Source organism: Pomacea canaliculata, linkage group LG12 (assembly GCF_003073045.1).
Source record: "Pomacea canaliculata isolate SZHN2017 linkage group LG12, ASM307304v1, whole genome shotgun sequence".
In the NCBI taxonomy this organism is placed as follows: domain Eukaryota; kingdom Metazoa; phylum Mollusca; class Gastropoda; order Architaenioglossa; family Ampullariidae; genus Pomacea; species Pomacea canaliculata.
In genome coordinates, this window is record NC_037601.1 from 22,331,188 (window position 1) to 22,343,517 (window position 12,330).

Here is a 12,330-nt window from a genome sequence, read left to right on the forward strand (position 1 = left end):
TTCGTTATTGTTCACATCTTCACGTGTCCTCAGTTTCTGCTGTTTGCAAAGATGAACAAGTCTTGGACTGATGTGTATCCTCCGTGGGTGTGTTTAACACATTTGCTGAGACTGGCAGCTCAAAGTGGCGGCCACAGTAATGAGTTTCCGGTGAGTAATCAATTTGTCTGAACTCAGGTCAAGTAGCAGTTCCACAGACATTCTTGTCCCCGGGTACATTCTGGAGCAGAAGCAAGAACAAGAGTAATAAAAGTCATCGTTGTAGAAATACATCAAAGTCACGACCACAGGAGCAATAATTCTGTTCCTTTTAAAGTCTAGAGGGACACATTTTTCTAATGATTTGGTGCAAGATACTATTTCCCAAAGTTTAGGTAAATACTCATTTTCTTTCCGAAATCCGCGCCTACAACATCCCCTGCACGGAGAAAGATCAGCTTTGTTACGTCACGATTTGTATACCAATACACTTCAGTAACATATGCCCAGCTGTCCTATTGGCTGTAGCCATGACAACCGAAACACTTCCACTACATTAGTGATGTTTGTGGTGTTCACCTCTTTCTGTGCGTGATATTTCTGCGAATGTATCTCGAGAACAGAAGAAAGTATTCAGTCAGAGTTTGAGTAATAGTATCTTGCACTTTCGAAAAAAAATATTCTCCACTAGATCGTTAGATGTGAGTTGTTTAATATTATCACTGCAATCACCGACATTCTCTACTCACGGAGTATAGCCAACTTGATGAGAATGAAAACTTCATCAATACTAATTGGACCGGAGTCGGCCCTCGCCAGGACCAGTGTCCACTAGAGTCAACCTTGTCTCTACTCCACAGCTGTCCGAGGTGTCGTGTGCAGCTGTCGGCAGATTTACACACGATATTTCTAGTCCACTCAAGACTACAAGTTGAAATCACCCAGACGAGAGAAATATTGATACCTGACCGGCAATCGGAGTCACTCCTACAGCTGAATGCCTTTTCATCTGTAAATCCGTCAATCGCTCTGGTAGCTCACAGTCACTTTCGTCGATTGAGCGGCGGTAATTTGTATGAATCACACCATCACAATCTCCTCTTGATTTCAGTTGCAACTGCTGAGACAGACAGACAGACAGACAGATGGATGGATGGACGGACAGGCAGGCAGGCAGACAGACAGACAGACAGACAGACAGACAGACAGACAGACAGACAGAGCCGGGAAGGAGGCAGCTGGGGGAGGGGTAACCAAGCACTGTCGTTGTAATTTATCATCCCCCGGGAAGGTAGGGTGGGCGAGTGTACAGCCAGGGATGTGACCAGGCAAGCCCAACGTATTCCTCTGGCAAAAGCTTTACTGGAAACAGATGCTGCTGCTGCTGTTACTGCAGCTGCCGTTTCCTTGGTTTCAACCCTGCCTTTTAGTGTGCTGTGCTTTTTCTTTCCTTCCTCAGACAGAGAGGAGCAGCACAGCACCACAGTCGCTCGCGTCTGGTCGTCTGTACCTGCATCATGCTCATCCTCTAAAACAATTCCTCGTTTTCACTGTGTTTCCACCTCACACTCTCCAGGTTCGCTTGTAACCTGATAGTTGATGTTTTTTTTTTCGTGCGCTACTCAACTCGAAGGAGAAAAATATCTTTTACTAAAAATTTTTATTTTTAATGTTTATTGTGTCAATAGTCTTGCAGTGAATTATCAGAAATAAAGCAGATGCACTAGCGTGAGGACACTGACTCCACTCTTTCTTTCTACATGGTAAGAATTGTTTGTTTGCTTAAAATTACAATCTTTAAATAGTAGAAGTGTTGACAGATCGGACTGCAAAGAACGCGTATTATTTACAGTATTTTACAAATATCATGAAATCAGTCTCTATCACACAGAGCGAGAGGGAGAGAGGCAGAGAAGGAGAGACCTTGTGAGTTGTGTTCATCCTCCTGACTGCATGTTGTGTGTCTGAGTCTTCATACAGACAATCACTTGTTGCTGCACATCGCCCAGTCTCACAGCACATCGATGAAAGTTTTATTTGTGATTAACTTTTTATTTTGTCACATGTTTCACATCCAATCTTTCTTTGGATCAAGTGACATTGTTACTTCCACTTCATCATGCAGTATGATTGTAAGCTCAAGCAGAGAGCGAAAAAAAAAAAACAACACAAAAGCCCCTCGGAAATGTGATTTCATTGAAAAAAAAGCTATGTCGTTCATCAGTAATCAACAATCATTGACTCGACTTTATTCAAAATCAAATGCAAATACTTGAAAGCAAGAGCTGATCACATACCAAGACAAGCAACCGTAGTGAGTCCCCATCAGGCTTTTCAATGTTGAAAAGGTGTGAGCAATGGATGAAGGAATGAAGAGGCACACTGCTGAAGGCCAAGAAGCCTCACATCGATCTGAACTAAAGGGAGGCCAGGGGAATGAGATCCTGCCCAGGCATTGACAAAAATACAATCGACTGAACCCAACATCCTATTTATGCCATCTTTGAAAGAGCAAACATTCAGACCCCAAAACCAGCAAGACCAGTTCTCACAAGACCAAGCAAACTTTGGCAAGTTGTGATGAGACAACCAGTCCAGTCCAGCTCAGTCCACGAAGCAGATTTGACCCTTGAAAGTATTTTACAAAAGAGACGAAAGACTGCGAGTCTTGGTTATTCTTGTCCACACTTCACATTAAACCGTTTAAATTCTTCGCGGAAGAATTCATTCATTAACTCATTCATTCGTTTATTATAACATCTGTTTTCATATTCTGATAACCGGACATTGACATAACAGAAGCAAACATTTGTCAGGCTTGGATACTAAAAGCATCATGTCCTTTACATCCATAATGCAACAAAGTGCACATAGAAGCACGGTCACATCTCTCAGTGCAGTCAGCCTCAACAATGGAAATGTTTGGAAGATTTGTGACTTGAACACCAGTTTCACGAAGTGTTATAACTTAAATTCAAGCAGAAGACAGTGGATCTTTTGGTAGTCTACAAAAGTTTCATTTGGAATCCTCCGTAAGTATCAACGAAAGCCTGTACAGATATCAACGAAACATACAGAAATGACGATGAGAACAGAGACCATCGCGGAAGACTATCGGAATCTCAATGGAAGCCATCATAACCTGAGTAAATGAATGTATAAATCTTAGCAAACACCCAACAGGACCATGTTGCAAGCCTATATCTAAATTCTTTGGAACAGAGTCCATCTGTCGGCGAGCCTGATGGCTCAGTAAAAGTTGTTCAGTAAAGACATCAGGCTCTCGCTGTCAATAAAGATGTCCTCTCACCGGTAGCTACATCCGGGGCATGTTGCAAACTATCCAACTAAATGCAAAACTTAGCACAGCAATGATTATATGACCTTTGACACTATATTCCTGTGCCCACAAAACCTCAAATGGTCAATGTCTTCATGCTAACAAGAGGACACACACACACACACAGGATGACAAAGTTCCGCTCATCATTGACGACAGCACGTCAACGAGTGACAATGATAAGAATGATAAGAGGGTGACAGAAAATTGAATTACAACGACGACTGACAACAAGCGTGGATGTGAAATAACAGGCGTGAATGTCCGCACTTTGTCCATGTTGCAATCTTGCCTCAGTCTCAGTATATGGTACATTTCTGAAAAACAGTTCTCGCCATTTAGTTCCGTTCACAGACAAACACAGATGAGTTCAAAATAAAGTGGAATCAAAAGCAAGAAAGGTAAATTCACATTGGTGCAACTTGTGTGGAGAGAATGTTCACTGTTACACACACGTGCTCACACGCTTGCATGCACACACATTTCTGTTTGTGTTTACTCATTGCTGGCGACTTTCATCCTGGTCCTTACAATGTCTTGAAAAACTGTGCAAAGACTCAGACCTCGTGCTCGTGTCCCTTTTCTGTCGGTTCTTTTCTCAACTTCAAGATTTGCAACTCATCCCAACATCATGCCTTCGGCCATGATCTGTCTCAGCGAAATGTTACTGGAAATGTTGATGTTGTTCATCTTGTGCCAATGGCTGCTACCTGCTGACTCCACACATCATCTTCTCCACCAAAACTGTTCTTTGCTCTGAGCGATCATCTGGAGGTGGGGTGTGGGGGACAGTGGGGGACAGTGCATGCCCTCCTCCTCCAGACACGAAGACAGACGATGTTACAGTGTAATATCCAAGATCTCAGCTTGTCTCAGTCTAATGATGGGATCACTTCTGCCATTTAGCACATCCTTGTCTTTCAAAGAAACTTTGTCCTTCCTCGCGAAACACGATTGTTTTATCATTTCTCCTCCGTGCCCACCCGAAGTCTAAGGTCAGGTCTTTCATGCACTTGAATTTACTGATGGTCTTTGTTGTGTAGTCTACATACTTTCTGAGGTCACTTCTTTGCATGAACAGGTGTAGCTTGGAGGCCACGTGTATGTATTGCGGCATCAGAAAATCACATCAGGACATATTTACCACAATCTACAGACACTATGTATAAACAACAATATTATGTTATTGCATTTTTGTCTTGTCCTCTGCTCTTTCTCGATGAATGGGGAGACCACTCAGTTTGAGAACTAATTCCCATAGTTTTACAGAATTTTTCACTGTCAAAGTCATGTCACATGGAGACGAACAACTTGGTAAAGAAACATGAGGACAGGGTCGCTGTCACCAAGTGTACGAAGGAACCAACGAAAGTTTGTCAGCTACAAGAATGTCTTTGCAACCCCAAGCAGCAATGAAAGAAATATTTTTCCTAAATTCTATCAAGTACAAAAATAACAGTTCACAGTGCTAATGAGATGTAGATAAGTGATTAATTCTCACCACCTGTCACTCAAAGACCGTCTACTCTGTCGTCCATCGCATCAGTCGTCGATAATAGGTTGGTCTTTCTTATTATTGAAATGGAAACGAAGGTTCTTTTACGAAGATTTGTATGAATGGATATAAGCGATAATAAACGTTTGTTTATGAGTTTTGTTTTGTATTTTATTTGTTTAGTGATTCAACTGTGTCCATGGTTGCTTTTACTATTTAATAGAAACCAAGCTTGTCAGAGTTAAAATGTGTGTGTGTGTGTGTGTGTGATGAAACGCACTGATGCCAACAATATTTCTGTGGGGTTGCCGTGCACCAGAATTTCGAACCATGAGTCTCCGAGACAGAAGCTCTCATGTTTTTCTTAAATGCAAGCTTTAAAAAAGGTAGTAGTGTGCGTGGAATTGGACTTTCCTACAGCCTTCAAATATTCTGTTTATAAAAATGATTGGAACTTCGACAATTTCAGCATAACTTCTCCCCCAGTTCCCCTAACCTGTCGATGGGGTAATGGTGGCAGGGCAATGGCAATGGCGAAGTGGGTCAGGAGATGTCTTTATCACAAAGACAAACAGGTAAGAACTCGAGATCAATGACAGGTAACCAAGCTCTGCCTTCATGGTCAGGAGAAAAAATTCTTTTTACAGGGAATAACGAACAATGACCAGAAGAGATGGAATCTGAACCAAGGAACCCAGTTGCGCCACCGGACCGCCTCGCTATGAAGGTGGGGAACGATGCTATGGAAATCGTCGTCGTCGTCGTCGAATACGTCAATAAAATTGCAAACCTAACTTACTGACATAATACACACGTGTTCCCCCTTTTAAAAATAGTTCTGCTCTTCCTTGCTTTTATACCCGGCAACAATTTCCACCTACACGTGTGAGGTGTGTGTCGGTGTGCGCGCATGGGCAGTGGGGAACAGACCGCAAAGAAAGAAAAATTTTTTCTGTACACAGTTCCAGCGAACACATAACCATTTAAAAGTTGCTTTTTGTCTTATTGTCCTTTGAAATATAAGGGCACTCAACTCCTCCTCTTTCTGGAACATTTCTCCTGTTTCCGGCAAAAAAACGGATGACTCTTCTCCCTTAGCATCGATTGACGACACCATTGGGTTGGAGGTGAGGTTGAGGAGAAGCATGGAATTGTAGGTGCTCACAACACTGTGTCAACAATGTTTGGGTTTGGAACGCACATCCTCCACAAATATCCTCCCATCTAGAAATCTCACTGTTCGCCACGGTGCACAGTCCACACAGCCGCCCTGGTAGTGGATGCGCTTGTACAGGCGGATCAACATGTTGTTGTTGTACGAGGAGTTGGCGTGGGTGAAGCCCTCGTGGTTACCAGCCCTTGAGGAGAGAGAGGGAGAGGTGTTAGACTTCAGTATAAAACATGTTGAACACACAGCTGGCAAGTCATATTAACATTAGTTTTCTGTGTGTGTGTGTGTGTGTGCTTTCACTGCTTGTTAAAAATATATCATCCTTGGAGGTTTAAGTGTTAAGAACGTTGTTAAATTTTTTTTTTATTTTATTCAAATCTTTAGTCAGTTGGGACTAGCACTTCGTCAGTTTAGCGCAGAATGTACCCCCCCCCCTAACCTCCTACATGTCTCACGCACGCACGCACACACACACGCACATACACACATACACACGCACACACACGCGCGGTGGCGTGCTTACTTGGTGGTCTGATGGACGGCCAGCAGCGTCTTTGAGGCGTCGACCACCACGTGGTGTTTCTGTAATGGAGTTGAGTACCAGCCAGTTGTCGTAGGCTGTGCGGCCAATCACAACGCTGGGGATCGTATCCCACGGAAACCGCCTGGCACCACAAAACACCAAAAAGCTTTCAATTTTGCAGTAGGTTTCCTACTTGAACTTTTCAAATCTCTTTATCACCATGCTTGAATGAGCTTTGCTCTGGGATAACCACATTTGTGTGTATATCTGAGTAATATTATTACTAAGAGATGTGCTTGTATGTGCGCGCGCGTGAGTTGGAATGTATATGAGTGTGCTCGTTACAGAGCAAATAGTTTATTGAGACATCAAACTGCGGTTAATGTACTCTTCACACCACACTTCGTCATATTACATTACACATTACACCTATCATCTATTATCGACACTGTCGACGTTCAACGTCACGTGATGTCACAGCTGCAGGCCTCCTTTCACAAATGGATTTTCTTGTCTGCTTATGTACTCTGCAATCAATCGGCTTAGAAGGCCTTTTGAAAATGGATTAGCAAATAGTTCAGAGAATGCAGATACATGAATGTTCTCTGGCAACATCTGTTCTTATGCTGCGTAGGTGAAATTGCGGAGTAAGTGGAGGAGAGGGGACCGGACCAACTGTCATTTCACAAGATGGCCGCTGCCATAAGATGGACAACACAGGGGCGACAGTAGTCACTCACAGCATGTTTAATGAAATAATGGCGACACAAAGCACTCGCACGACTTCCACATCTCTCTCCAATATGAACGCTCAAACTACATGGACAACCGATGCGTTAGTGAGTGATGGCAGGGTGGGGAGATGTTCTGGGTAAGATAGTACCAATCTGATAACCTTTTCAAAAGGTTCTCCACCCACCCACAGACTGGTGTTTACATGTCCGTCTCTGATTCTTTTCTTCACATCTGTCTCTCTCTCACACACCTCCTCTCTCTTCCCGCTCTCCTGCTTCCTTCTCCCTCTCTCCCTCTCTCCCCCTCACCCCCATGTAAGCAGCACATAAGGCAACATTCGCCCTGTCTTTCAACATCAGTTCGTCTTGTAGCCTCAATCAAGGCACTTCATGAACATTCACCGTCGGCAAGGGTCTGAACGTCTTCAGTCGTCTGCATCAAAGAGACGAATCTTCTGTGTGCGACCCCCTGATGTGAAACTCACAAATTCATGTACTCGGATCGAAATTCGTGGAACGTGGGAGGAAAACTGTGACACGAGAGTTCAGTCTTTGCGTGATACTAAATATCATCTGACGAAGAGAAAAAATAAAATTCACTCGATTATTGATAATCAAATTACACCCTCGCTTTGGTTTTACTGACAAGAAACAAAAATTAGGAAAAGAGCTAACAAAGATGTTTTTGCAATCTCATTAGAGGCCATCTAATCTCACGAGAAAGATCAGGAAAACAAGAATGTAAGAAGAGAGAAAGAAAAATGTAATGAAAAAAGAACATTAATTAAAGAACGACTGTGATGATAAACATTTAACAATTTACTTGTCTTACGAGGAGGCATTATTACATAATCTTCACTAAAGTGTGATTCATGAGGAATCGATAGCTTCCCCTGCCTGGGAGGCACCACGTTAGCACAACGAGAATCGTGCGAGACTTCATTTCTCCATATTGGTCACGTGAGGTCAGCATACACATCTCTGATCAGGTGAACTTTGTACCTTGTTGATGTGAAAGCTGCCTTTGGCCACTTCACCCGTGAAAACGTTTACTTTTTTCTTCATTGCTGCCTTCGCCGTTACGTTCAAAAGTTAAATGATTTGCCTGATTGGTCGACAAGCAATAGGGCGTGTCCGCACCACAACAATCCCTCTCGTGGTGCTTTGATTGATGGAGAAGTCGTTTAATCGGTTCGACAGTCAAAATATATTACAACAAAGCATATGACAACTGAAAGATCTCCAACTACGGAAATTATCAATTTCAATAGTGTAGCTCCTGGAGCTTAGTTTTGATGTCAGGTTGACAACTCTTCAACAAAATACTAACCTTAAGTGGACAAACTAACAGTTCTTGCAATTCTAAATATTAATATTGATGGAAACATTACAGTGTGTTACAAATATGTAGGAAGTTAATCTGCAATGTAAGTTAGTGATATCGTTAAGTAAAATGCAGTAAATGAAGAAGGAAAAACTCTTGAATTCCAGTTCTGAAGTTTGACCAAATCTTCTATACTTAAAAGATAATAATAAATTAAATTGACTGAACTAAATACATATGTCACATGGGAGCTAGTCACTCTGTGTTTCGTGTCTCCTACATTTTTGAATGATTATCGTATTTTATATGAAAATTTTAGTTTTGAAGAGACAGTCACACTTTGCTACTCATCAGTTATAACAGAGAAATAATAGCCATGATACTAGCAGCGTTGTTAATATAGAAAGATCAACAACTGCGATGTCTCTGTGTCATGATTGTTACGGCGTGTGACGTACTGTGAGTATTTATCTCACACGATGTTTGCTGGATGCTCAGACAAAAGACTTTGCACACAAAGCCATTAATGACAAGAACTTTTTCTTACAAACATCATTACAACAAAAACCATCCTTTTGAAGACATAACAGTATAGTTGGTACCTTGTGAACCTCCGGGGTCCCGTAAACACTCGGGGTCTAGAGCTGCGTGCACGGTGTAGGTAAAAACACGTGGACACACACAGTTTATACTTGTGTATACATAAACATATACAGGAGCATTTTACGTACCTGTCCGTGACAAAGTAATCTTCCGCCATTGTTGTAAACACCTTGCCGCGCATCCGCGCCATATTGATGATGTCATCAAAAGTCTCGGTCTCGCGCGCAGTCACCATATTGACGTTGACGCGCGTGCCAACCACAAGCACGGGCTGCGAGTCTAACGGGAGGTGTGGTGACGTCAGTATGGCCAGCAAGGTTTGAATGAGCGAGAGCGTGAACAGCACGTCGCCGTTGGCGAAGGCGTACAGCGTGGAGTTGAAGCCTGTCCATGGCGTCCAGATACATGTTCTTCAGGATGGGCACGCCCACCGCCTCGCGACTCACCGGAAGTGTCTGCCAGCCATGCGCACGCGCCTGCTCGGCTAGGGATGAGGAGTTGGTGAAGAGAACAGGCTGCACGAAGGGGCGGAGTTGCGCCCAGTTGCGCAAGGTCAGGTTGCGCACGAGGCCAAGGTCGGGTCGGTCCGCCCAGGAGCTGAAGAGCGTCAGCAAGGGCGGAGCGCTAGAGTTCGCGATGGCGTCGCGCAGGGCCTCCAGGGACGTCAGGACGCTGAGGTTCCACCTGTGATTCTGCGTCAGTCCCCAGGCTGCTTCCTGGTGCGGGAGGGTAGGGAGAGAGGCCTCGGAGGACAGCGCCGCCACGCGGGTGCTGAAGGACTGGAAGTGGCGCAGAATGAGAGACGGCACGGAGGAGGAGGCTCGGTAGTAGAGGAGGACGTACAGACCAGAGCAGCCAGCGGCCAGCAGCAGCAGCGCCCCCCAGTACTGCCGCCGGAACCCCCATATGCTTCCTCCGCCCGGCCCCCCTACAACTGCCGCACTGCTGGTCCAGGAAGTGGCGCTGACTGCCATTGGCTCCACACAGGAAGTTCCCTCCCCTCTCTTTGTCCGGAACTATAATGTCAGCCTGCAAGACGACAGACAATGCGCATGGGATCAGTGAGAACACCAAGAAACTAATTAATGTGTGTGTGTTGGTGTGTGTGTGGTGTGTGTGTTGGTGTGTGTGTGTGGTGTGTGTGTTGGTGTGTGTTGGTGAGTGAGTGACGTCTAGGTGACTGTCCTTGTTTAACACAAGTCTAGGCCACAACACATCTCTAATTTTAAACATTTTTAAGTCAAGTTTATTTAGATAATCAACTATATAGAAACACAATGCACACCACAATTTTACAACTTTTAAAACTAAAATTGTTTTAAACAAGTTAAAACTACACAAGCCAACTCCTCTCCCAACAGTTTTTCCTGTGCTTGTGCAACAACTCTCGCTGTCACGTGACCGATTTTTGAAAAGCATTTTTTTAAATTTGCTTCTTTAGGACACTTCTAAGTTTTAGGAGCATGTTGTGAAAGTGATGTTGAGCTCGCTGTTCTCGCTGTCGATGAGCAACATCGCTTTAGACGTGTCAGTGAGTCAGCGGTACCTGTCTCCCGTGTCATCATTGCAATTTCCTCCCCACCAGGGGGCGTGAGGAAAACACCTTCCCTTGGTGGTCACCTTGGTAATGGCATGGTTAGCCAAGCAACTCGTCTGCTTCTACATTAGGATCAATGATGATGATGATGATGATGATGTGATGGTTTCTCCCAACCGTCTCTGTATCCACACGTAGTCCACAGCTCCTCCGTTTTCACGTCCGTTACTCTCTCTCAAAAATCTTCACCCCCCCTCCCACCGCACAATCTCCAACTACGTCATAAAAATGACGTCGGGTTCTGACGCAAAACCACGACGCCGCAAAAACACTTATGTTTTACAGGTAAGAGCGATAATCTGTGAAATCTGTAAACAAAAGACAGGGGCAACAACCCCCTGTTCCTAACAGTGCTAGTGAGTCTGTCTGCGAAGTATTTTTTCCTACTGCATAATTGAAGTGCATTAGTGCACTAGCAAAACTGAGGACTGATCGATTCATTTGTAATTGTTTTGAGCTGGGAGCATCCAGCAGACGATTTGCATGCAGCATAAAAGTTGCTGTAGCAGCGGCATGGAAGTGGCTGCAGGATGAGCAGGAGCAGGTTACTTGGAATAACAAAAATATAATGGGAAAAAGTGTCAACACGATTAGCAGGCCCCCTTAGGGGCTGGCTGACAAGGGGAAGTTTCATTCGTACTTCATACTTCTTCGCTGTGGTCATAGTAACGGAAGGAGGAGGAAAAGGACCAGCAATCACACCCATGGATGTGACGTCCCTTAAAGTTTTAGTTGATTTATCGACCTCCTGATAAACGACCTGAACATTTAACAGTGCGCCGAAAGCCTGGTAACAGAAATCATTAAGAATCGTTAGACACTGTTACAATCTCTCCTCTTTTAATTTCAATCATAATAATAACAAAATTTATATAGCACATCCTCACACCCCTAAGGAGCACGCTTAAACAAGAACGAGGGCAACATACGAGGAATAGAAGAACAAACAACATATGAACGACGGAAGGATGAACAACTGTGCTGACGAAAAGGCCAGAGTCCACACATTCTAATATCAAACATATCACACAGGCCGCAGACACATTCATAGTAAATGCACTTCCAAGCAGCTCATCCAACAGACGAATGACCCCGGTGCACGCAAAGGTTCACTGATCAACAAAGGTCAAGCGGAGATGAAGCCACAGAGCTCCGCCCACAGACAATAGTAGTAATTAGTTGTTTTAATTACTCAGTACAGATGATATATACTCAATATTATACAGCGTTATATAATGTCAATGTTGTGAGTGTTTTATATCGTATGTTATGTAGATAACACTCCTACCCGGATGAAAGACTGATGTATCTGCGTATCGTTACCCATGTTCTCTGATGTGCATCGTTGTCGTTTTAACTCTGAAGTGCATCGTTACCTTTATTTTTTTTTTCTCTCTCTCTCTCACACAAGTCGCTGAGACGCGAGGCGGCCAGACAAAGCCCGGAGCAAGGTAAACATCTCGCGTGCTGCCCGCGCCGACACAAGAGGAGTTGGACGCCGGACCACTCACCTCTCAACATTCCTCCCCCCCCCCCCATGCCCGCAGCGAGTGCTCTCCTCTGA

The 12,330-nt window shown here is 44.1% G+C and overlaps 1 protein-coding gene across 1 annotated transcript; it reads right to left on the reverse strand.

Moving 5' to 3' along the window:
• Nucleotides 1-2,015: 2,015 nt before the first annotated feature.
• Nucleotides 2,016-10,964, reverse strand: LOC112553158. Its single transcript, XM_025220190.1, is given in 5 exon segments — nt 2,016-6,172; nt 6,509-6,650; nt 9,298-9,551; nt 9,553-10,198; nt 10,790-10,964. Coding segments are annotated over 4 exon segments (996 nt in total). The 5' UTR covers nt 10,144-10,198; nt 10,790-10,964; the 3' UTR covers nt 2,016-6,163.
• Nucleotides 10,965-12,330: the final 1,366 nt, after the last annotated feature.